This window comes from Babylonia areolata, chromosome 11 (genome assembly GCF_041734735.1).
Source record: "Babylonia areolata isolate BAREFJ2019XMU chromosome 11, ASM4173473v1, whole genome shotgun sequence".
Classification (NCBI taxonomy): Eukaryota; Metazoa; Mollusca; class Gastropoda; order Neogastropoda; family Buccinidae; genus Babylonia; species Babylonia areolata.
In genome coordinates, this window is record NC_134886.1 from 23,137,959 (window position 1) to 23,165,458 (window position 27,500).

Below are 27,500 nucleotides of genomic sequence, written 5' to 3' on the forward strand. Positions count from 1 at the left end.
TTCATATCCACTGTCTCCAGGGCTGGGCATAGGAAGGCAGTGAATTCATATCCACTGTGTCCAGGGCTTGGCATAGGAAGGCAGTGAATTCATATCCATTGTGTCCAGAGCTGGGCATAGGAAGGCAGTGAATTCATATCCACTGTGTCCAGGGCTTGGCATAGGACGGCAGTGAATTCATATCCACTGTGTCTAGGGTTTGGTATAGGAAGGCAGTGAATTCATATCCACTGTGTCCAGGGCTGGGCATAGGAAGGCAGTGAATTCATATCCACTGTGTCTAGGGGTTGGTATAGGAAGGGAGTGAATTCATATCCACTGTGTCTAGGATTTGAAAAAGGAAGGCAGTGAATTCATATCCACTGTGTCTAGGGTTTGGCATAGGAAGGCAGTGGATTTATATCCACTGTGTCCAGGGCTTGGCATAGGAAGGCAGTGAATTCACATCCACTGTGTCTAGGGCTTGGCATAGGAAGGCAGTGGATTCACATCCACTGTGTCTAGGGCTTGGCATAGGAAGGCAGTGAATTCATATCCACTGTGTCCAGGGTTTGGTATAGGAAGGCAGTGAATTCATATCCACTGTATCTAGGGCTTGGCATAGGAAGGCAGTGAATTCATATCCACTGTGTCCAGGGTTTGGCATAGGAAGGCAGTGAATTCATATCCACTGTGTCTAGGGTTTGGTATAGGAAGGCAGTGAATTCATATCCACTGTGTCTAGGGTTTGGTATAGGAAGGCAGTGAATTCATATCCACTGTGTCTAGGGGTTGGTATAGAAAGGCAGAGCCCAATCCTCTCCTTTTGTTTTTTTAACCTTCCCCAGCCCAAGCCAGGTACCCATTCACACCTGGGTGCAGTGAGGAGAATGGGAGCACAGTGCCTTTCCCCCAAGGACACAGCACCAAGCTGAAACAGGGCCTCCAACCCTGATCACAGGTGAACACTGGGTCACAAGTCCAACCCCTGACCGATTCTGCTGTGGCAGGTCAATCATTTTAATTCATCAACTGCATAAAAGTCATGCATCACTGGATGCAAAGATGAACAGTAAACAACAAGTGTTTTTAAATTTTTTTTTTTTTTTTTTACACATTACAAACAATAATAATAGAAATGAAAACAAAATACAAATACTAATACAAATAATTCATAAAGTGCTTTCCAAGTAAAACGCGCTTAACTGCTCTGTACAATATAAAAACCAATGTTTTCCTCAAATTCACTTTCGTCAGACACATCATTCAACCAGCCATGAAACATCACAAACAGGCAAAGCGACGACAAACTAATGGAACAATTCCAAACAGAAAACAGAATTAAGTCACAGTTCTATTCCTGAAATATGAAACTAATTTTGCAGATATGTTCATCTGAATGATGAAACATAAGAAAAAGGATCATCATCATCAGTATTCTTATTACTTGCTGCACACACACACACACACACACACACACGATACGATTATGTCCATAACCTGAATCCGCATAATACTATCATGCATCTTTTTCAAATAAGGACACAACAAAAAAAGGCTACAATTCACCTGAATAAGAACACCGATTGTGGATACTTTGAGGTTATCATAGGAAAGAGGAAACAAATCAGAGATCTACGTGCATCTTCTGGCTGGGTAATACTGACGTGAAATGCACTCAAGCATGAGATATAAAAGCCTCAAATGGATGCAAACCAAAGAAACATAATATATTCCAGTGTATGTAAACCAGGTCAATATATTGTAGTGCATGTGAATCTGGTCAATTCATTGTAGTGCATGTGAACCTGATCAATATACTTCAGTGCATATGAACCTGGTCAATATATTGTAGCACATGTGAACATGGTCGGTAATACATTCATCATGCAGTACAAGACTACTGTGGTCATTTCATGGCCACAAAACATCAAGCTTAGAAAACAAGAGAGACAGACAGAAAGAAAGAGACAGAGAGATAGAGACAACAGAGACACAGAGAGAAAGAGAGAGGGAGGCAGAGATGGAGAGAGGGAGAGACAGAGACATATATATATAGAGAGAGAGATGTAGAGAGGAAGAGAGAACAGGGTACACTGAAGAACAGTATGATGACAATACTGCTAGCACACACTGGAAACAGATAGAGATAGAGAGAGACAGGGAAGAGAGAGAGAGGGGGGGTGGAAGAGAGAGAGAGAGGGAAGAGAGAGAGGGGGGAAGAGAGAGAGGGAAGAGAGAGAGAGGGGGGAAGAGAGAGAGAGAGGGAAGAGAGAGAGAGGGAAGAGAGAGAGAGGGGGGGGGAGAGACAGAGAGAGGGAAAAGAGAGAGAGAGATGGAGAGAGGAAGAGAAAGAGATGGAGAGAGGAAGAGAGAACAGGACACATTGAAGAACTGTGTGATGACAATACTGCTAGCACACACTGGAGACAGATAGAGATAGAGAGAGACAGGGAAGAGAGAGAGAGAGGGGGGGAAGAGAGAGAGAGAGAGGGGAGAGAGAGAGAGAGACGGTGAGAGAGGGAGAGAAAACAGGGTACACTGAAGAACAGTATGATGACAATACTGCTAGACACAGAGAGAGAGAGAGAGAGGGAGAGACAGGAAAGAGAGAGAGAGACAGGGAAGAGAGAGAGAGAGAGAGATGGAGAGAGGAAGAGAGAACAGGACACATTGAAGAACTGTGTAATGACAATACTGCTAGCACACACCTCACAAGGCACTACAAACAAGTTGTGGTGCTGTGGCTTACTGTATCCCAGCTGACCGCAAAGGGCTCTACCAGGACTGCACAACTGTGGTCCAACAACAACAACAATGGTAATGTAAAACAGAATATCCAAAATTGATTCTAATTAACAACACCAAAGTCAGTTCCCTGATTATGCCATATATATTTAGGAGAACCCGACTTCACCTGCCTTTACTCTACCAGCCAAAATAATAGTTTGTGGTGATGTTTTGGTTTTGTTGTTGGGTGTTTTTTTTTGTTTTTGTTTTGTGTGTGTTTGCATGTGTGTGTGTGTGTGTGTGTGTGTGTGTGTGTGTGTGTGTGTGTGTGTGTGTGTGTGTGTGTGTGCATGTGTTTGTATACAAACCCAGTGTGATTGCAGACACTTTAACAATGAAAAAAATCACTTCCTAATAATAACAGTCAATAGCAGTACTAGCAGCTGTAGTAATACCAATGGTAGTAGTGGAAGTGGTAGTGGTAGTAGTGGTGGAGGTGGTTGTGGTGATAAAGGGGCAGGGGAGAGGTGATTGTGGTGGTGGTGGTGGTGGTGGTAAAATGTTTCTCTAAAAGACAAACTATACAAGATCACAATTATAACCTGGGATATAGAAGAGGAACAAAATACCTTTTAACAGTTACATAAAAAATACATGTTAAAAAATTAAGAGACAAAGAAAAAAATAATAACATAACAATGACAACAATGCAAGAAAATGCACACTTGGAAATAAAACAACAAATAAAAAAACACCAAAAAATGACAAAAAAACCCAACAACAACAACAGCAAAAACCAGCAGCATTGGGCTGAAGTCTTATTATTACCGAGTCCCCAAATGAAAAAGTGCATTATCAAGAAATAGAAAAAAAAAATCAATCAATGCAAAAGTTTCTTCTTTTTTTTTCCTGGAGAAAAGGCACTGAAGCAGAAATGTAGGACTTTCTTCCACAGTTCGTAATCAGCACACATTTTGCTCTTTGCAGTGCCACGAAGAGAAGTGACGCCATTCACAAGGCAAGCCATCTCCATTGCTCACAGTAAACAGTCCAGCTGTACGCAGACACACATTCAATAACTGTGCACACAGAACGTGATCCAATCATATGTGACGAATTCCTTGATGCCACATATTCCTTACGGACACACATTCAATAACTGTGCACACAGAATGTGATCCAATCATATGTGACGAATTCCTTGATGTGATGTGTTCCTTACGGACACACATTCAATAGCTGTACACACAGAATGTGATCCAATCATATATGACGAATTCTTTGATGTGATGTGTTCCTTATGGACACACATTCAATAACTGTACACAAAGAATACAGTCTGACTGTATGCGATGCATTTCTTGATGTGACACATTCCTTGCAGACAAATATTCACTAACTGTACACAAAGAACACAGGCTGACTGTATGCGACACATTCCTTGACACACAGTAAACAGTCTAACTGTATGTGACAATGTGACACATTCCTTACAGATACACATTCAATAACTGTGCAAACAGAACACAGTCTGACTGTATGTGACGCATTCCTTGATGTGACACATTCCTTACAGATACACATTCAATAACTGTTCACACAGTAAACAGTCCAACTGTACATGACACATTCCCTGACGTGACACATTCCTTACAGATACACATTCAATAACTGTGCGCACGGTCCAGTCCAACTGTACATGATGCCTTCCTTGATGTGCCACATTCCTTACAGATACACATTCAATAACTGTGCACACAGTAAACAGTCTAACTGTATGTGACACATTCCCTGATGTGACACATTCCTTACAGATACACATTCAATAACTGTCCAAACAGAACACAGTCCAACTGTATGTGATGCATTCTTTGCAGACACATATTCAATAACTGTGCACACAGTAAACAGTCTAACTGTATGTGACACATTCCCTGATGTGACACATTCCTTGATGTGATGTATTCTTTGCAGACACATATTCAATAACTGTGCACACAGAACACAATCTGACTGCATGTGATGCATTCCTTGATGTGACATATTCCTTGATGTGACACATTCCTTACAGACACATATTCAATAACTGTGCATACAGAACACTGTCCAACTGCAAGCGATGTGTTTCTTACAGACACCTATTCACTTCTTCTTAAAGTACAACAAAATAATACACTAATCATAGAAACGCACTCATTCAAATGATGCTGCAGCAAAACTGACTTGGAATGATAACTCACATACACACACTGAGCTGAAGACTTGATAAAATATCATCTGAAAATATGTCTTACTCTTTGGAAAACATTGGTGAAACATCATCTTATGAAGCATCCATTTAAAAAAATTTCCATAGCAGTATGCAGTACTTTATTTTGTTGTTTTCAGGACACTGCTTTGTTGCTGGTGTATGTGCGTTCATTGTGTCACCGGTGTTCAGTTTCAAGGAGTCACAAACATACCAACTGATCCATAAGCACTACATTGCAACTGCTTTAAAGAATTTTTTTTCAAATACTTTAAAAAAAACAACAAAAACAGAAAAGATTACAGCAACTTCTATAAGAAAAAAATATATACTGGCCACTAGTTGGGAAAGAATTCTCTTGCACATTCAGTTCTAATCTGCTGTTGATGATAATGAACATTATAAGTGATTCATAATACACATGCATGCAACAAAAAAACATAAGTTTCATTTAGATTTCTTGAATCAATTGCTACAATGCATCCAGGGAAAATTGCGACCCACATTCCAGTACAGGCAAACCAAATAAAACAACGACTGAAAACATTGTGTGTATCAATTAAGCAAGGATTTCTTTTCCTGCTAAGGGGAGGTTACCTACTTCCGGGAGGTTATCGGCCGTAGTTGCTTTCGTTTTCTCTACATAGGCGGATAGTAGTTTGCACAGGACAGGAATGTCAGACCCCTGCCAGAGTCTGCACTGGTTGGGTCACAGTTAAGTATGTGTAATTAAATACTATTGCTTCCAATGACAATCATCATAAAATCATTCAATGCCAGGTGGTGCAACCCCCACCCCTCCCCCCACCCACCTACCCACTGCCTCCTATCACCCCCACCCTCACACACCGCCGCCCCCCCCCCTCCCCTTCCCCCCCACCTCCCCTTCTTCCAATTCAATTAACATATTTTTTTTAAAAGACAGAAAGGAAGAGAAACAAGTACTGTCGAATCAGTTGCAATTTTTCAGAATGCACAACAAAATTCACAGCCAAGAATTTCCAGTTTGATAAATCAGAAGTGCAGACAATTCATGATCTACAAAAGCAAAGACACATGCAAATACACAGCATGATAATCATTCAAAAGTGTAATTACTGAGTAAAGCACCTTCAACAATGGACACAAACTATAAATTGATGTCACCCTGTGAGCTGGTGTTGGTCCTACAATGGACACAAACTGTTAACTGATGTCGTCCTGTCAACTGGTGTTGGTCCTACAATGGACACAAACTGTTAACTGATGTCGTCCTGTCAACTGGTGTTGGTCCTACAATGGACACAAACTAGAAACTGATGTCAACCTGTGAGCTGGTGTTGGTCCTACAATAGACACAAACTGTTAACTGATGTCGTCCTGTGATCTAGTGTTGGTCCTACAATGGACACAAACTGTTAACTGATGTCGTCCTGTCAACTGGTGTTGGTCCTACAATGGACACAAACTGTTAACTGATGTCGTCCTGTGAGCTGGTGTTGGTCCTACAATGGACACAAACTAGAAACTGATGTCAACCTGTGAGCTGGTGTTGGTCCATATTCCAAAACTGTTCCTGGCTGTTTTCATAAATTTCTCTGACTACATATAAACTATTTTCCTCACACAAATATATTTCTACTGTTATGAAAATGGCCAGTCGGGAAGACAACAAATAAACATGAATGAGCTTTGCTTGTCCAATGCGAAACAGCCAGAAAGACACAATGATAGAGTAATGCATACCTTATGTCCTGGTTTAACACCACAAATGCACACAATTGGTACTGTCCTCAAAGTAACTTGGATTTTACCTTACCACTGTATACAAACACTATACAGTTGGTAATGGCCACAATTTTTTTTTTTTTTTTTTTAATCTGATATTTTTCTTTTTTCTTCAATCAATGCAAGCGATTGTTTGTGGGGGTTTTTAGTTTGTTTTTTTGTTTGGTTTGTTTTGCTTTTTTTTCTTCCTTTTTTTTTTTTTCCTTTTTTTTTTTTTTTTATCTGATATTTTTCTTTTTTCTTCAATCAATGCAAGCGTTTGTTTGTGGGGTTTTTTTGTTTGTTTTTTTGTTTGGTTTGTTTTGCTTTTTTTTCTTTCTTTTTTCATTCTTACCTCCATGACTTTCCCATGACTTCAGCCACAACTACAATTCCATGACTTTCACGTCCTGGAAAACTGACATCTTCAAAAGTCCATGACTTTCCAGGATTTCCATGACCTCTAAGGGTCCTGTAAATGTTGTTGCACTTGTAGTCCACATCAACTTAACTGTTGACTTTTAGAACAATCATTGTGCATTGTTTCAGGGGAGGTGCGGGTGGGGGGGAACCTGCCTCCTGTCCGGACGTCAACTTTTCTTCTTCTTTTTTTTCTTTTTTTTTTCTCAAAAATCAATGTTGATCTAATTGCATGTCTTTCGATGTTTATATGTATTATACTGTCTAAGATGATTTCGATGATTATCCCACACATAGAATCCATCAGACTCACATCAGAGCAACCTAAATCTCAGACAACTCCAAACACATGTATAATGTTAAAATATTCACTGAAATTGTCCATGAAAACCAAATATTCAGACAAAGACCTTAGTGTATTTGGAAGAATACTACTTTGAATACATTTAGAAACAATGTATTAATCGAAAACTGACATGTCATATACAAAAAGAAAGACAAAACAAAACCAAAAAAAAAATCGAAAGAAAACAGGAGGAAAAAAGGGTTTGGGGGGTATTTTGGCCAATGAAGAAGGCGTGTGACAGCACCAAAAAAAACAAAAAACATAAAAAATGGAAAACAAAACAAAAAAAACACACAAAAAAACATGTTCTGGTTCTCGATGATCTGCATGCAACCGAGGCCACCAAAAAAAAAACAAAAAAAAAACCCTGTTGACTTTTCACCCCACTATGGCAAAGAACACACACTGTGATGAAACAAGCAAGGTGCTTACCACTTCACACCTTAGTTTACCCACACATACACATGCATTCTAAATTTTGGTCCAAAATAAATTTTAGTACAATATTTCTACTGTCTATTCTAATCCCAGGGTTAAGATACACTGTTTAAATGTATCTCATGTCAGTCTAAATTCAGAAGTTAGAATACATTGTTCCAGTCAGGGGGTCAAAATATTACTGTTTAAATGTTTCTAACTTTTTTGTCTTATTTTCTAACAACCAACAGATCCTTGAGAGGGTAAAATACGCTGCTTAAAAATTTCTAATTTTTCAGTCTATTCTAAAACAGTTCAAGGATCTTTTCCAAGCCAGAAACACATCAGTGTCAGCTTTCTCACATGTGTCTTTCTTAAATACATCATTGTTATTTGGTTGCTGTTTTTCCAATACTATAAATATGCACCTGTCTCTGTCATCTTATGATGTGTTGTATGCGTGACCACACATGAATTTCTTTTTCATGACAATAAATGTCTGAAGTATGAATCAACAGAACAATTTATGGTCTTGTGAGCGCACACAGGCACAGAAACACACAAACTGACAAAGAAGAATCTTAATGCTTCCAGTTTTCACATTGGGGCTTCCCACCCTCTCTCTCTCTCTCTTTTCTTTCTCAGTGACACCATAAGCACACATCACAATTACAGTTCCTAAAACCTGTCAGCTGAACAAGAGTGTACACCCCACACTTCATGACATCACTTTCTGCAAAAACAGAAGGAAAAAAAATTGTGTAAAAGCTTTCATGTTTTACAAAACTTCTGTGTCACCAACCTAATCCACAACAAAGCCAGGATTGACTGTGCTCCAGGACTGGCAAAACCTGTATGTTGAACATGCCTGTGTGTTTGCATGAGCCACTTGAACTTCCAGAAGACCCCATGTTTCATATTTCAGAATAGATGATGAACTGCATAAATCTCTTTGTGTTGGACATTTTCTGTATTAGAGACCTAACCCACAGCAGAGCGCCAGGGTTTACAGCCCTTTCCATCCCTGCAGAGCGACAAATAATGAGAACTCTTCCTCCAGCTGTTCACAAACTTAAAAGCACCCCCTATCCATCGAACTGACCAACCTACCTACCTACCTACCTTCCAACTCCCCAATGCTGAGGTACAGTTTACGAAACTCGTCCCAGAAGACCAGACTGAGAACAGTGTGAGGCCCCAGGCGGAAGTAGCTGGCAGCCCATCCCTTGTAGAATCCCCAGAGCCCCTCGGTGCGAAAGATCTTGATGAAGGCGTCCCCCACCCCCGAATACAGCAGGCCCCGCCCCCCGGAGTCCAGTCCCTGGTTGTAGAGTCGTGTGGACACCACGTCGAAGGGCGTCATGAACATGGTCACTGCCAGGCCGCTCAGCATGCTGGCCACAAAGGCGTTCAGCCAGCTGTTCTCCGGGAAAATCTGTCACACAAGCATGTATGTGCACATGCACACACACATATGCACGCACACACACACACACACACACAAACATGCACACACACACACACACACACACATATAAACACACACACACACACACACACACACACACCATGCATGCGCAGACATGCACACACACACACACACACACACAGAGAAATGACACCCATTGAGTGTGGAAAATTTGTACACACACACACACACACACACACACACAGAAATACCTAGGCAGGAAGAGGTGGATAAGGACTAGGAAGAGGTGGATAAGGACTAGGAAGGAAGAGGTGGATAAGGACTAGGAAGAGGTGGATAAGGACTAGGCAGGAAGAGGTGGATATGGACTAGGATGAGGTGGATAAGGACTAAGAGGAAAAGGTGGATAAGGACTAGGAAGAGATTGCTAAGGACTAGGGAGGAAGAGGTTGCCTTCTCTCTCACCTTGGTCTTGACCACCATATCCTTGGCAGCCGAGAAGGAGGAGAGCTGGGCCGCTGAGCCCACAGTGACCCTGCCTGCTGCCCCGCTGACCCCTCTCCACAGCCCCAGCATGCCGTGCTCCGAGTAGATGGCTCGCAGCCCTTCAGACATGCTGCCGTGGGAGTGCTGGAATCCCACCGCTATCTCCTTCACAGCCTGAGACTGCAGATGGGTCTTCACCTGCACAGTGACGTCACATGCTGCAAAGTGATGCTGATCATGTCTCTGTGTGATTGTTAGTCGTGTCCAACAGTGATGTTCAGATCTGCAAAGTGATGCTGATCATTTCTCTGTGTGATAGTCAATCGTGTCCAACAATGATGTTCAGATCTGCAAAGTGATGCTGATTATTTTTGTATGATAGTCATGTTCAACAATGATGTTCAGATCTGCAAAGTGATGCTGATCATGTCTGTGTGATTGTCAGTCGTGTCCAACAATCATGTTCAGATCTGCAAAGTGATGCTGATCATGTCTGTGTGATTGTCAGTCGTGTCCAACAATCATGTTCAGATCTGCAAAGTGATGCTGATCATGTCTGTGTGATTGTCAGTCGTGTCCAACAATCATGTTCAGATCTGCAAAGTGATGCTGATCATGTCTGTGTGATTGTCAGCCGTGTCCAAAAATGATGTTCAAATCTGCAAAGTGATGCTGATTATATTTGTGTGTGATTGTCAGTCGTGTCCAACAATGATGTTCAGATCTGCAAAGTGATGCTGATCATGTCTGTGTGATTGTCAGCCGTGTCCAAAAATGATGTTCAGATCTGCAAAGTGATGCTGATTATATTTGTGTGTGATTGTCAGTCGTGTCCAACAATGATGTTCAGATCTTCAAAGTGATGCTGAAAATATCTATGTTTGATACTCAGTCGTGTCCAATTACAACCATCAGAAAGGCTGTGGAGACAATGCCAACCCCACCTATCTGGTTACTTGATAACGATGGAGAGTGTCAAAGAAATCCACTCTTGACAGGTTCACAAATACACATGCATGCGATCAAAGCCTGACTAGCATGCTGGGTATTTGTGTACCTGTGAGGGTGGATATATTTTTTCGATAAAATGATTAATAGAAATAAACAAAGGAGTAAATATCTGAAAAATACAATAAAATGAAAGACATGCAGAATGCAAATGACTGCAAAAAAAACCAAAAAAAAAACAGGAATAATAAAAATGAGCCAAGAAGTTTAGCAAACGTGCACACACACTCCCACACAAGTGTGTATCCTTACAGAAAGGTGCAACTGCACACACCATTACCATGTAGAAGGGGATTGATGTACTGCTTGTCACAGAGAAGGGGCAGAGGAGACACTCACATCTACTGTGGAGACTTGATCATATTGTACTGATTACCATGCAGAAGGGGCTTGCTGTACTGCTTACCATGTAGAAGGGGTTAGCTGCTGTACTGATTACCATGCAGAAGGGGCTTGCTGTACTGATTACTATGTAGAAGGGGCTTACTGTACTGCTTACTATGTAGAAGGGGCTTGTTGTACTGCTTACTATATAGAAGGGGCTTACTGTACTGCTTACTGCTTACCATGCAGAAGGGACTTGCTGTTCTGCTTAGTGCTTACCATGTAAAAGGGGTTTGATGTACTGCTTAGTGCTTACCATGTAGAAGGGGTTTGATGTACTGCTTACCATGTAGAATGGGCTTGATGTACTGCTTAGTGTCTACCATGTAGAAGGGGCTTGATGTACTGCTTACCATGTAGAAGGGGTTTGCTGTACTGCTTAGTGCTTACCATGTAGAAGGGGTTTGATGTACTGCTTACCATGTAGAATGGGCTTGATGTACTGCTTAGTGCTTACCATGTAGAAGGGGTTTGATGTACTGCTAACCATGTAGAATGGGCTTGATGTACTGCTTAGTGTCTACCATGTAGAAGGGGCTTGCTGTACTGCTTACCATATAGAAGGGGCTGGCCAAGGAGGCTCCCAAACAGCCGGCCAAAGCTCCGGCAGCAATGCTGCGTGGAATGCTCAGCTCTCCCTCCTTGTGGGTGAACCCCATGTTGATCAGCACCTGGTGCAACATGCATATCATTGATAGATAGACAGACAGGCAGACAGAGAGAGATAGACTGATAGATGGATGGGTGTGTGGGTAGGTGGATGGATGGATGGGTGGATGGATGGATATTTAGGTAGACAGACAGACAGACAGATACATACATACATACATATTCATGTACAAATATGACCATCAGAACAGCAGAAAAGGCTGGTGTGAAGACTCTGGTGACCTAACTTCAATGGTTCCCTGTAGACTGCCGACACTGGGACTGCAACAAACCTGGGTGTGGCTGTGTATGGGGAACACGGCAAGCGACGGTGCAGCAAAAAAAAAAAAAAAAAAAAAAAAGAACAACAGCAGAAGGACAGGATTGGACCCTACCCTCCAACACTGAAGGTGAATATGAACTCACTGCCCCTTCATCGTCATCAATATAAACAAAACAGTCTCAAAGTCTGTGGCCTTTCATGCCCTGCTCTCATGGTGACCTCAGTTTCCATACCCCTCAACTTCCGTGCTTGGGGTGAGTCCTGTCAATGTTGTCAGTGTCCGCAGATTCATGGGGGGGGCTGTTGTTTGAGGGGCGTGGTGGCGGTCTCCACTCTGGGATGGACGCTCACTCAGTCTGGCTCTGCGACTAATCCATTATTGTCGTTAGTAGGGGGCTTGGTAGGTGGTGTCCTAATATGTTAAAACAGAACAGGCACCACTGAACACCACTGAAGTGACTCAGCAGGAGTGCAGGGTCTCCTCTGGCGTGTGGCCTCCTGGCGACCTAACATCGATGGTTCCCTATGGACTGCCGATGCTGGAACTGCAACGGACGAAGCCGGGTGTGGCCGTGTATGGGGGAATTTAAATGAGCGGCATGAGAGTAATGCCACTGAAACGGTGCAGATGATGGGGCAGCAAAAAAAAAAAAAAAAAAAGAGAATATGAACTCACTGCCCCAATGGCCGCAAAAGACACTGGCAACTTCAGCAGACGGTGGGGCAGCACAAAAACTAGGTGGGGGTGTGGGTGGGATGCAGTGGAGGGGGGCAGATGAAGGAAGGAAGAGGTGCTGACCACTGACCTGATAGATTCCCAGGCGGACTCCGTTCATGAAGAACTGGTAGTACAACGCCGGCACCAGGCCACTCTGCAAGGCCGTCACGCCATCGTTCCGCGCAATCGTCCAGAAGGCATGGAAGGCGTTTCTGTAGTGGATGTTATACTGACCAGTGGCCTGCAACACACACACAACACACACACACACACACACACACACACACACACACACACATCTTTATCATATTAATCACATCTGCATTGTTTTGTGTCTTGTAAACCTTAGGATACATGACATTAAAGTACTCTATCATATATATTCTAATCTGTTCTATTCTATTCTATTCTGTTCTGTTCTATTCTATTCACAGTCAATCCTCTGTCACAATCATCTGTCATTGTTACTACATGAATAAATGAAAGATTCTAGAGTTGGGGCTTGATATGCCTGCCCATCTGATTGCCTGGGATTGTAACTTCACTTTACGCCAGACCTGGGATTTGTAACTGAATTTTTGCCTGGGATTTGAACCTTAACTGTCTGGCAGATAAGTGAAAAGGTTCTCTCCACCTGTCCACTGGCAAACCATTTTTTTTTTTTTTTAATTCCATCTTTAATAATAACAACAATATTTTATTTATATATAGCGCTATAATACAAGCATAAGCAAGCTCTAAGCGCTTAAAAATCCAATACCTAAAGTGAAACAAGAAAGCATATAAAAAGTAGCAGAAAAATAAAACAGAATCATTAATATTATAAAAACACAATGCACAAAACTCACAAAGTAACATATTATCAATACTACAACTGTTACACTCCAACACTCACACTAACACACACGCACAGACACACACATGATTAAACGGCTGAGATGACAGCAATTTTCACTTACAATACATACATGTGAAAAGGAAAATAATTGTAATCTGCATGCCACAGATTTTGTCAAAACTGTAAAATAAAATTTTGGGTAGAAAAGGTAAAAGGGGTAAAAATCAGGTTATTCTCCCTTTCGAACCACACCACCACCATCCATCTACCCACCCCCATTCTCTCTACTCTCCCATCACACACACTCGCATTGCCATGGGCCTGGGACAACAGCAGTAACTGAGTTATTTGGGTTTACAATTTCAACATAGTGACACAGAGAGGTCTTCTCACCAACCAAGTTTGTTTTACTGTGACAAGAGAGAGGGTGAGTGACCAGTCGGCTTCATCAAGTCCATGGCAGACCAATCACAAAAATGACCTCCTCCACTTTTCAACACCTCCCTCTCCCCACTCCTTCCCACCCTGGTTTTTCTGAGGACTGAACCTCAGCACACTGCAGTCTCACTGAGACAAGGCGTGTCCTACTTCCACAAATTATGAAAAAAAAATATAAATGTAGAGCATGGAAACAACAGACTGACTCCCTTTATTTCTAATTCTCAGGGGAGCGTCATGAGTGCAAAGCATGCCATCATCACCTGGCAGTTCCTTGACAATTGTATTCTGTGAGACTGCACAGACAGACAGACAGACAGAGAGAGAGAGAGAGAGAGAGAGAGAGAGAGAGAACTCAGAACTCAAAACGTTTTTTATTCAAGGATTAAGATTTTAGACATGGCCTATTCTCCCAATCTGTCAGACAGAGAGAGAGAGAGAGAAAGAGAGAGTGAGAGAGAGATTCAAGATGGTTTATTCAATTAAGGCCATAGCCCCATATGAATAGGGGGTAATAACAGTTTTACATGTGTCATTGCCATTGGCAATATAAACAATACAACGTCATTCACAACAAACTATCAGTGAATCTAAGAAATGAGTGTCTCTCTTAATTGCAGTGCTTTATAAAGATACATAGCAAAACTATGTATGGTGTTTTCATCGTTAGATGCCATTAATAAACATAACCGAAACAAGCATGGATTTATATAATATTTGGGGGGAATAAATTGGATTCGTAAGTCAGTCAACACAGGGCATTTTAAAACAAAGTGAACTTCATCCTCTCTTGATTCTTTGCACAATGGGCACAATTGTTCAGAATGACATGTTGCTTTGTAACGATATCTGTGTGTGTTTACTTCAGAGATTCCAAATCTAAATCTGGTCAATGTAAATCTGAGGTGTCTGTTAAAATCAAACAAAAGGTATCGCTTTACTATATGATCAGAGGTAAAATTTTGATAAATTTCAAATCTTTCACTCATTTGAATATAGTTTTCCCACTCCTGTCACCTACAGTCTATCAATCGTTGACGAAGAATTTGCACAAATCTAATTTCATCCCCTACTCCTTGATATTCCCATATATACCCAAAACCAAGTTCACATAAACACATTCGTACATTCGATACCCAGTTTGTTTTGCCTCTTAAGTCTAAGTCATATAGCATATTGTAAGATTTACTTGACAGTCGAGTATTATTCATTTCTAATAACTTTAACCAGTAACGAATGCATCTAATAGCAGAGTTAATATAGATTGGGTGCCTATTAGTTTCTCCATATACTAAATCATTGGGTGTTCTCACTTCAACCCCTAAAAAAAATTTAACCCCAAATAAATGAACAGACTCACAATGCATAATCGATTTTCTATCTAACCCCCACAATTCTGAACAATATAGCACAATAGGTTGTATCTGAATATCAAATAATTTCAGAAATAGCTTCAAGGAATTATTATTCAACAAACGAAGTTTCTTTATAATATGTAACAATGCATTTTTCCCTCTGCTAGATAAATCCTTACATGCAGCTACAAAACTCAAACGTGTAGAGAAGAATATTCCAAGATATTTATAGACATTAACGACAGGCATAACAACACCATCATAAACCCATCTTTCCGAGAGAGAGAGAGAGAGTATATGTGTGTGTGTGTGTGTGTGTGATCACGCAAGCATTTGCACACTTGTGTCAGTTTGTGCACATGTGTGGATATGCGCATACGCACGTTCGCCAAGCATGGCCCTTTTTCATGCTTGTTTTTATTTCAGCCAACTGCCTTTTACATATCTTCCCCTTCACATGAGTTGATTACATTTTAATGTGTTTACTTTTGGTCTTGATATTGTGACTCATCTGTCTATCCTACACAAACTTATGACAGGCTCTAAAGGCCAGATCAATATGTTGGGTTCATCCAAGGCCACACGTCCGCCACTGCTTTTTTTTTCTTCTTTTTTTTTCTTTTTTTATAGCTTTTGGTGTAGCTTAAACATGGATCTGTCTGTACGCTCTGACACCTCCTTGGAACTTTTTTTTATTATTTATATTTTTATTATTTATTTATTTATTTTATTTTATTTTATTTTGTACGTTTATAGTTGACTTCATCAAGTTTTTGCGCCTTATACATATTAGTAGTAGTAGTAGTAGGTAGTTCTTTTTTTTTCATGTATTTATCTTTTTTTTTCTCTCAAGGCCTGACTAAGCGCGTTGGGTTACGCTGCTGGTCAGGCATCTGCCTGACAGGTGTGGTGTAGCGTATATGGATTTGTCTGAACGCAGTGACGCCTGCTTGAGCTACTGAAACTGAAACTGAAACTTGAAACTTGCCATACTGTTTTCCTCTGAAATGGGTTAAGTGTCCCAAACAGAGCACACTGCTGTCTGTCCTTCAAAAGATGCCACGGCCTTCAAACAAGGTCAACACCTGTGAAACTGATGCTTTAAGGTTAAACGACTTTAAAGGTTATAAATAGTTGCCATTACTGAATTCAACACGTCTTCTCTCTGTCTCTGTCTGTCTCCCTCCCTCCCTACCTCTACCTCTCTCTTCTGTGTTTTTGTATCAGTATCAGTATCAGTATCAAATCCATATACGCTACACCACATCTGCCAAGCAGATGCCTGACAAGCAGTGCTTAGTCAGGCCTTGAGAAAAAGAAAAAAAAAGAATAATACATAAATAAATAAATAAAAAATAATAGATAAATACATAAATAATAATAATATTTATAAGGCGTAAAATCTTGATAAAGTCAACTCTAAGCATACACGCACACACAAAAAAAAGACAACAATGATGATAAATGAGCAAATAAATGTAAAACATGTAGACACACAACCAAACACACACACACACACACACACACACACACACACACACACGTGTTTGTGTGTGTGTGTGTGTGTGTTCTCCATCATGTATATATATGTCCTTCTGCATGAAGATTGTTTTCCCCTTCTCCACTTTCCCCCCTTTCCTTCATCTGCAATGGATGTAGATTATCCTGAAATCATAATCCTTGAAAAGAAACGTTTTGCATTCTGAGTTAATGAGTTCTCTCTCTATCTCCCTTCATCCCCTGTCCATCCTGTAAATGACCTTCATGAGTAGATGTTTGCAGGAGGCTTTCAACACTCTATCAAAAACAAAACAAAAAAAAATAAAAAAAGCAGCTACTTTACAATCTAGACTGGATTATATGCTCCATAAAACCATTTCTCATTACCTTGTTATGTGATGAAACTTAGAAACTTGATCTTGTATAAATTAAATATATTCATATTGTAAAAATAAAACACAAAAAAATACAGTTGAACATGATATATGCATGCCACTTGTAGTTTTATGTCATGTATCACATAATCAATTGTATAAATGACATAACCACAGTCCACTTTCCAATGGTCTACCTGTCATACTGCTTCTGATTACAGAAGACCTGCATTCCTGTATCTAATACTTACTATTCTTGTACTTCTGGTCATTTCCAAAAATATAACAGACAAATTCATGAACAATTACATGTGCTGACTAAAAATAAATATATAAATGAATAATAAAAATCAAATCAACATTAACCACAAAGAAAAACAAGAAGAAAATTTCCTATGTGGAACAATTTTTTAAGAATAAAAAAATGACAGAACGATAACAGGCTGCAGACATATAGTATGTCAACAGACTGAATAAAAGAATAATATGTTGACATGGTAGAACATTCAATCCATCAGCTCTAAATTTCACAGACCACACTAATGTATTGACATGGTAGAACATTCAATCCATCAACTCTAAATTTCACAAACCACACTTCACCAAAGTCTGGAACCAAAAAATGAAAACCACCGTTCCACACAAAAATTATACTATGACAGTTTCACATTCTCTTGTAAAAAGAAATTAGTATTGTTTAAAAAAAAAGAAGAAAAAAAAAAAGAACCTAATGGACAGCTGAGATCATCATCTGAAGCAAATTGGTTAAATCAAAACATAAACTTTGCTCTAACTCTATGGATCCTACTCACAACACTGTTTATATTAATAAGAATGTGTGGACTCAAAATCAAAATAATTCATGTAATAATATCAATAATAATTTAACATAATTATATTACAGATAATCTATCAATCATATGTACTGAGTAAACATACTCATTATAGTTGAAAATAAAATTTTATTTGTGGATAAATATTTCTGGTGTATCTCTGTCTCTTTTTTTTTCTCTCTCTCTCATGTACACACATGCATTCATGCACACACATACTCACCCCCACACATACATCATGTTTAAGGTACACACACACACACACACACACACACACACACACACACACACACACACACACACAAAGTGACTAACACAGAACTGAAACAAAACTGAAGTAAAAAAATGGACACAAACCTTTAACTCCCCTTGAAGCTGCATGCGTGTTTTGACAACTTCAAGAGGGTTGGTAAAAAAACCAGCAGCACATGTTGCCATGCCTCCCAGCAGGAATTCTACTGCATTATTTCTTTCCATGATTACAACCGGTCTTTTCTGTGTAGACTCAGAATACATGATGAACAGGAACAGGTAGAGACACCGTGGTACCCTTTTTCAAGTTAACTGCAAAAATACATCAACAGAAACCGTGTAAAATACTAAACACCGAAAACAAAATCTAAAAATCTCAAATAAATGGGCAACCAGACATCATTATCACTCTTATCATTTTCTTATCTTTATTTTCTACACTGTGGTCAAGGACAAAATGATACTGAATTCATCAATGACTTTTTATCATCAATTTTAACAAAACTAGTTTCAAAACACAAATAATTAAGCCATTAATTTTAAATCAAACTAGAACATGTTTGGCAATGACTTTCAGTAATTGCAGACGACGCACCAAACATGAATGACATTGTGTACTGGTTGCCCACTAAAAAATCTAAGCACAGAATATGAATTTTGTGCACCTTCAGTCAAGCATAGAAATGGTATACTGAAAGCAATGGCCTAATACACACATATTATCCACTATCAGTTTCACGGTGTCAAGTTTCATCAAGATCTCTCTCTTCACTGGCTGCCCCACCTACATTTTACACCAGTACATTTCTATCTTGTTTTATTGCACCCTTGGGCACAGTGTAACTGTAAGGAAGTGGCATTATCAGCAGATGTATTACATTTGTTTTTATTGTAAACATTTCATTGTTTTATCTTGTACTGTTTTATGTTATATTGTCAGCTACAACTGAACAAGCCAATTTTCCGTGTATATATTTTTCTGGTGATATTAAAGTGATTTGATTGATTGATCATTATGGAGCATGTAGTAAGTGTGTGTGTGTGTGTGTGTGTGTGTGTGTGTGTGTGTGTGTGTGTGTGTAGAACATCATGGGCAGTACTTAGCGAATCTTCTGACTTTTTTTTTAAAAGATCTCTAGCCTTGATCATGATTCTTGCAACAAATTTCAATGATGGGCTATTTCAGTTCTTAACAATAAATCACATCAACAAAGAATCATCGAAATCTCTTAGCAGTCAGCTATTCGCTGTCTCACTAAAGCTGTTAGATAAATACACTTACGATTTCAGCAAAATCTTGTCAACAGATCTCCGTCACTCACCTACTTTCCAATCTGAACGACATCCACGATAACACACATTTTCACGATACTGACGAGTAGGCCTACCTCCTCCTGCTAAAGTCGAAAGGACGAGACTGATGAGTAAGTAGTCCAGAGAATCTCCCTGTTGTGAGATTGTGTGGAAAATATGGGTATGCTTCCTTCTGAAAGCATACTCGTGTAGGTGGTATGGCTTCGTTCCAATGAAGAGGCAGGAGGAATTCGTCAGGAGTAAATTTTAAAGATCAAAGTCCGTCGGGCATGAGCCAAGGGCAGGTAAGCGTGGGCTTATGTTTTTTTCAACAACTTCAACCAACAGGATCTAGGCCAAACCAGGGGAACCAACCCGAAACAACAATCACGCAGTCGTCTGCTATGAGCCAACCAACCCACCAAACCTAGTTAACTTGAACGTACGCGCGATCACATGCACGCACTGGCACGCAAGCACACACACACACACACACACACACACACACACACACACACACACACCATCACCACCACCACCACCACCACCAAATCTACTTAACTGACACGAACGCGCGATCACATGCACGCACTGGTATGCACGCACACACACACACACACACACACACACACACACACACACACACACACACACACACACACAGAGAGAGAGAGAGAGAGAGAGAGAGAGAGAGAGAGAGAGTTCAGACCAGTTCTTGTCCCAGTCTAACAAAATATCAATTGGAGTTGCCAGCGCAATTAGTAGGAATAAATAATTTTTATCATTCACCATATAGGACCGAATTTCAACTTGCTGATACTTTTTACCTGTTCAAGGAGATTTTTGAAAGTGTGAAGACTGTTAGCTTTCTTGATATGCATGCATTCCAGTAAGGTACGTGCAATTCTGTTGCTGAAACTTTGTTTCGTGTATTAGTCCTTGAATTATAATACTTACTTAATAGTTTGTCGATTGCATTCCTTGTTATGTCAATGAAAGGGTTTGGTTGTTGTTGTTGCTGTTGTTGTTGTTTTCAGGGTATCTTGGTCTGATTTATCAATACTATTAATATTTTAGTATCAATGCTATTCACATACACACATGCACTGTGTGTGTGTGTGTGTGTGTGTGTGTGTGTGTGTGTGTGTGTGTGTGTGTGTGTGTGTGTGTGTGTGTGTGTGTGTGTGTGTGTGTGTGTGCGTCCGTCTTGAAGGTAATCCGGATGAAATCAAATGTTAAGAGAGAGAGAGAGAGAGAGAGAGAGAGAGGAGAGAGAGAGAGAGAGAGAGAAGAAAAATCCAAAAGAACGTGCATTAGATAATACTTCTAAATGTTTGTTCTCGGAAACTACGCGCTTCTAAATGTTTGTTCTCGGAAACTATGCGCCTCCTGGGGGGGAAAACATGAATAGAAAATAAAATTGGACCAGGGGGCGGGGGGACGTGGAGGTGGGGGGGGGGGGGGGGGGAAGGAGAGGGAGGGAGGAGAAAAAGAAAATAGAATGTCCAAATATTATGTAGAGTGATGTCCCCTGTGTTGGCAAGCAAGCGCAAAGTGCTGCATGCCAGAACGAGCACAGAACAGTGAAAACAACAGAGCCACCTGCAGTACTTTTGAACAGCAATACCTCTTCTATCATGGTATGCACGTATTATTAATCATTCCTGTCAGGGCAGTGTATCCATTTGTATAATCCCACCCGACGTAGAGTTGTTGTTTTTTCAGTAGAGGTTGAAACCGATTTGGTGGTAATCAACGAACTTTTCAGGATAAGCCAAATTAAACTGAAGTGTTTGTTGACAAAGGTTGAAGTTGGAACTGAAATGATTATTGAATGGAATATTTTCATTTAAAAGAAAAGAACATTTCTATATTAAACTTATATAGATTCGGTGTAATCTCTATTTCTTTAATCATGGCTTTTGTTTTTGTTCTGTCATTGTGATTGGTTGTGGTTAGTGAACAAACAAACAAACAAACAAAATAAATAATAATAAAAAAATAAATAAATAAATAATACCTCCCATATTTCATCTGGCTTCCTATTCAGTCGCATTTGTGTGCTGTAATTCCAACATTCACTTGCATATGTTATGTTTAACTGGGCTTTTGCGTGCATGGCTGTTTTAACCCCGTCATGTAGACACTCCATTTTTGGGGGGTGTGGGGGGGTGTGCATGTTCAAGTTCTTGTCTCCATCACCAGCTGTAAAACACTGGCATGAGGTGTACAAGATCATAAACATGTACATTTGATCTTCTGCATGTGTATACTCATGAAGGGGGGCTCAGACACTGGCAAGTCTGCACACCGATCTGTTGACCAAGAGTTCAGTGTATGAGGACATGTTCTGGATCAGAGTATGTCTGTATTCTGTGATCAGTTCCGCCCTGCAGGCAGCGCCAAAAGCGGGAAAGGAGGGGGAGGTAACAGCAGTGACGCTGACTCCGACTGGGACACCACAGTGGACTTCCCTGCTCCTGGCCATGGGGCAGCTGATGATAAAACCGACAAAAGTGAAGATGATGATGATGATGATTTTCCTGTACAGCCAAAGCCTAAAACACGGTCTTCCCTCACAGGTGGGTGTTTGTTCAACGTTGAACCCTGTGAATGCTGAACCGTGGTGAAATAGGACAGTGTGATAGGGGTCAAAAAGTGCACGTTTAGGTGTTGTCATTGGTTTTGCTGAACAATCAGTTCAGTTCAGTTCAGTTACTCGAGGAGGCGTCACTGCATTTAGACAAATCCGTATATGCTACACCACATCTGCTAAGCAGATGCCTGACCAGCAGTGCAACCCAGCACGCTTAATTAGTCAGGCCTCAAGAAAAAAAGGGGGTAAGCAGATAGATAATGAAATAAAACACAATTGCCAAAAAAAAAGAAAAGAAAAAAAGAAACAAAACCAGATGCATTGATATTTAAAAAAATAAAAATAAAAAAAAGCAAAAAGCAATACAATCCCTTTAGAGGAAGCCAAGTCGGAGAATGGTGACTGGCATCCTGACCTGTAAGCTCAGTTTTATTATAGTGAGATGACGGCCTTCACTGACGAGCATACTTGTTAACAGCATTCAAGGAGCTAATGACACCGGGGCTGTGATTGGATGATATCCCAAAGGGTCTAGAAAACCATCAGAATTTTGAAAGCAGACTGCATTTCAAGAAAGAATTTCTGATGCAGCATGTTTGTGATCGTGTATTTTGTGTGGGTCTGTTTGTTTTTAGTTTTAAAGGGAAGGGATATGTTTATTGTGAGCTTTTTAGTCTGTGTGTAAAGTTGATAAATATTTTGTTGACATGGACATGTTGAAAATATGTGCATGCCAAGTGTTTTTGGTGTCTGTCAGTCTGTTTGTTTCAAATTCTTTGTTTTGTTACGGTTTAAGTTATGGACTGCAGTCATTTATATGCTGATAAATGCTGGCTGATATATGTATACTTCTGGACATTTAAAGAAGAGAGATGATAATCATGTTTATAACTGCAGTGTGTATTAGCAGTTAGATCCTTCAGGTTTTGAGGAGATAAATATATGCACTTTTTCTTTGTATCTCGCTCTTTCTCTTCCTCCTTTGTCTCTTCGGTCTGTCTGTCTCTCTCTCTCTCTCTCTCTCTTTCTTTCTCCTCCTCTCTCTCTCTTTTCTCCCCCTCCCCCATCCACACACTTTTCACACACCAGTGAACACCCTTGTGTGCATTGTGGGGTGTTGCAGACAAAGGGAAGGAAGAAAAAGCAGGGGACGGAACTCCACACTCCAGCAGGGGACCCAACCCTGGTTCCAGTAAGATGAGCAACAAACCACCTGCTTCTGCATCTGCTGTGCATCTGTCTCCATTGTGAGCTCACATTTGGTTGGTTAGCTGTTTATAAAAACGGCCCCTTTGCAATTGCCTGGGCTACAAGCAATATGGTTTGAGTGATGTTTAACTTTAATTTTGATGTTACATTATGTGAAGTGGTGGGTCAAGGATTACATTTCATAACTGCATGGATCCATGATTCCAACACACCTCTCTGCCTCATCCTCCTTCCCTCCTTCACATTATATTCTATGGCTACTTTCACACTAACCCCTGCCAATTGCTGACAGCAGCTGGCCAAGAAATATGCTCACGTCATTTCGCACTTTCCAGCCATGTATGCTGGTGATAAATCTTCACTCTGGCCACCACGCATCTCCAGTCAGCAACAGCCAGCTTTTTGTGTGTGTGTGTGTGTGCACACAAATGAGATGGACAGCTGGTTCAAGGGACAGAGCTCTTCAATGATACCAGAAGCATGAATCCAAATAATATTCATTTCTTCTGTCAGGAGAATGTTGTAGCTGTCAGCGACTGGCTGTGTCTGACTCAAGTGTTTTGCTGGGTCAGGCTGACGGCAGTTGGCTGTGTCTGACTGAAGTATGTTGCTGTGTCAGGCTGATGGTAACTGGCTGTGTGTGAGTGAAGTGTGTTGCTGTATCAAGCTGACAGCAACTTGCTGTGTCTGAAGTGCGTTGCTGTGTCAGTCTGACGGCAAGTGGCTGTGTCTGACTGAAATGCGTTGCTGTGTCAGACTGATGGCAACTGGCTGTGTCTGAAGTGCGTTGCTGTGTCAGTCTGACGGCAAGTGGCTGTGTCTGACTGAAATGCGTTGCTGTGTCAGACTGATGGCAACTGGCTGTGTCTGGCTGAAGTGTGTTGCTGTGTCAGTCTGACAGCAACTGGTTGTGTCTGACTGAAGTGTGTTGCTGTGTAAGTCTGACAGCAACTGGCTGTGTCTGACTGAAGTGTGTTGCTGTGTCAGTCTGACAGCAACTGGCTGTGTCTGACTGAAGTGCGTTGCTGTGTCAGACTGATGGCAGCTGGCTGTGTCTGACTGAAGTGGGTTGCTGTGTCAGACTGACGGCAACTGGCTGTGTCTGACTGAAGTGCGTTGCTGTGTCTGGCTGACGGCAACTGGCTGTGTCTGACTGAAGTGTGTTGCTGTGTTAGACTGATGGCAACTGGCTGTGTCTGACTGAAGTGCGTTGCTGTGTCTGGCTGAGGGCAACTGGCTGTGTCTGACTGAAGTGTGTTGCTGTGTCTGGCTGACAGCAACTGGCCGTCAGCAACAGGCTTGGCTTAATGTGAATGTAGCCTGATAGCTTTGAATGTGGATGCTGATTCTTTGGAATAGATGGGGGATGGGTGAAGGGGTGACCAAGATGTTTCTCCGCATAGGCGGATAGTAGTTTGCACAGGACAGGAATGTCAGACCCCTGCCGGAGTCTGCACTAGTTGGGTCATGGTAAGTATGTTATTTAAATGTAATTTTAGATAGAAAATTTCCTTTTTGGCACAGAGTTGGTCTTATCTGAATATTGTATAAAACTGTTGGATGGTGCGGTGGGGGGAGGGGGGGGAAGAAAATGGTGTTCAGTGAAACAGTGATGCCAACTGTCCTTTGTTAGGATTAGATGCATTTTGTTCAAATTTTATGCTGGCAGAATGATAGTGATCAGTTCATTTTCAGCTGGCTATAAGATTAAATGGAATTTTTTTTTTTTTTTTTTTTTTTTTTTAAATAAAAGAGAGGGGGAAGAAATATTGACAGCATTGTGTGTTGCAGTCATTCAGACTCCAGAGACACACAACATTAACAGACAGCAGTGTGTGTTGCAGTCATTCAGACTCCAGACACACAACATTAACAGACAGCAATGCATGTTGCAGTAATTCAGACTCCAGAGACACACAACATTAACAGACAGCAGTGTGTGTTGCAGTCATTCAGACTCCAGACACACAACATTAACAGACAGCAGTGTGTGTTGCAGTCATTCAGACTCCAGAGACACAACATTAACAGACAGCAATGTGTGTTGCAGTCATTCAGACTCCAGAGACACAACATTAACAGACAGCAATGTGTGTTGCAGTCATTCAGACTCCAGAGACACACAACATTAACAGACAGCAATGTGTGTTGCAGTCAGTCAGACTCCAGAGACACACAACATTAACAGACAGCAATGTGTGTTGCAGTCATTCAGACTCCAGAGACACACAACATTAACAGACAGCAATGTGTGTTGCAGTCATTCAGACTCCAGAGACACACAACATTAACAGACAGCAGTGTGTGTTGCAGTCAGACTCCAGACACGCAACATTTACAGACAGCAATGTGTGTTGCAGTCATTCAGACTCCAGAGACACAACATTAACAGACAGCAATGTGTGTTGCAGTCATTCAGACTCCAGACACACAACATTAACAGACAGCAATGTGTGTTGCAGTCAGTCAGACTCCAGAGACACAACATTAACAGACAGCAGTGTGTGTTGCAGTCATTCAGACTCCAGAGACACACAACATTAACAGACAGCAGTGTGTGTTGCAGTCATTCAGACTCCAGACACACAACATTAACAGACAGCAATGCATGTTGCAGTAATTCAGACTCCAGAGACACACAACATTAACAGACAGCAATGTGTGTTGCAGTCATTCAGACTCCAGAGACACACAACATTAACAGACAGCAGTGTGTGTTGCAGTCAGTCAGACTCCAGACACACAACATTAACAGACAGCAATGTGTGTTGCAGTCAGTCAGACTCCAGACACACAACATTAACAGACAGCAATGTGTGTTGCAGTGATTCAGACTCCAGACACACAACATTAACAGACAGCAATGTGTGTTGCAGTCATTCAGACTCCAGACACACAACATTAACAGACAGCAATGTGTGTTGCAGTCATTCAGACTCCAGACACACAACATTAACAGACAGCAATGTGTGTTGCAGTGATTCAGACTCCAGACACACAACATTAACAGACATCAATGTGTGTTGCAGTCATTCAGACTCCAGACACACAACATTAACAGACAGCAATGCATGTTGCAGTGATTCAGACTCCAGAGACACACAACATTAACAGACAGCAATGTGTGTTGCAGTCATTCAGACTCCAGACACACAACATTAACAGACAGCAATGCATGTTGCAGTGATTCAGACTCCAGACACACAACATTAACAGACAGCAATGTGTGTTGCAGTCATTCAGACTCCAGACACACAACATTAACAGACAGCAATGTGTGTTGCAGTCAGTCAGACTCCAGACACACACAACATTAACAGACAGCAATGCATGTTGCAGTCATTCAGACTCCAGACACACAACATTAACAGACAGCAATGCATGTTGCAGTCATTCAGACTCCAGAGACACACAACATTAACAGACATCAATGTGTGTTGCAGTCATTCAGACTCCAGACACATAACATTAACAGACAGCAATGCAGGTTGCAGTAATTCAGACTCCAGAGACACACAACATTAACAGACAGCAATGTGTGTTGCAGTCATTCAGACTCCAGAGACACACAACATTAACAGACAGCAGTGTGTGTTGCAGTCAGTCAGACTCCAGACACACAACATTAACAGACATCAATGTGTGTTGCAGTCATTCAGACTCCAGACACATAACATTAACAGACATCAATGTGTGTTGCAGTAATTCAGACTCCAGAGACACACAACATTAACAGACATCAATGTGTGTTGCAGTCATTCAGACTCCAGACACATAACATTAACAGACATCAGTGTGTGTTGCAGTCATTCAGACTCCAGAAACACAACATTAACAGACAGCAATGTGTGTTGCAGTCATTCAGACTCCAGAGACACAAGATTAACAGACAGCAATGTGTGTTGCAGTCAATCAGACTCCAGAGACACAACATTAACAGACAGCAATGCATGTTGCAGTGATTCAGACT

At 41.0% G+C, this 27,500-nt stretch overlaps 2 protein-coding genes across 3 annotated transcripts in view; one reads left to right on the forward strand and one right to left on the reverse strand.

The window, feature by feature from the left end:
• Positions 1 to 20,039, reverse strand: part of LOC143287604 (solute carrier family 25 member 35-like) — a 26,347-nt gene extending 6,308 nt beyond the window's left edge. Inside the window, exons 1-6 of one of the 2 annotated variants that reach the window (XM_076595716.1) lie at positions 19,821 to 20,039; positions 18,538 to 18,744; positions 12,931 to 13,083; positions 11,748 to 11,864; positions 9,781 to 9,999; positions 1 to 9,321 (exon numbers count right to left, since the gene is read on the reverse strand). The exon at positions 1 to 9,321 is cut by the window's left edge and continues 6,308 nt beyond it. In XM_076595716.1, coding sequence (XP_076451831.1) covers positions 9,001 to 9,321; positions 9,781 to 9,999; positions 11,748 to 11,864; positions 12,931 to 13,083; positions 18,538 to 18,696 — 969 coding nt within the window. In that variant the 5' untranslated portion in view covers positions 18,697 to 18,744; positions 19,821 to 20,039 and the 3' untranslated portion in view covers positions 1 to 9,000. Of the gene's footprint in view, positions 9,322 to 9,780; positions 10,000 to 11,747; positions 11,865 to 12,930; positions 13,084 to 18,537; positions 18,745 to 19,754 lie in introns of both variants that reach the window. The other variant, XM_076595717.1, reaches the window with a different exon arrangement.
• Positions 20,040 to 21,268: 1,229 nt separating this feature from the next.
• Positions 21,269 to 27,500, forward strand: part of LOC143287334 (uncharacterized) — a 15,621-nt gene continuing 9,389 nt past the window's right edge. The window contains exons 1-4 of the mRNA XM_076595295.1: positions 21,269 to 21,365; positions 22,109 to 22,307; positions 23,445 to 23,568; positions 27,490 to 27,500. The exon at positions 27,490 to 27,500 is cut by the window's right edge and continues 57 nt beyond it. Coding sequence (XP_076451410.1) covers positions 21,363 to 21,365; positions 22,109 to 22,307; positions 23,445 to 23,568; positions 27,490 to 27,500 — 337 coding nt within the window. The 5' untranslated portion in view covers positions 21,269 to 21,362. The remainder of the gene's footprint in view (positions 21,366 to 22,108; positions 22,308 to 23,444; positions 23,569 to 27,489) is intronic.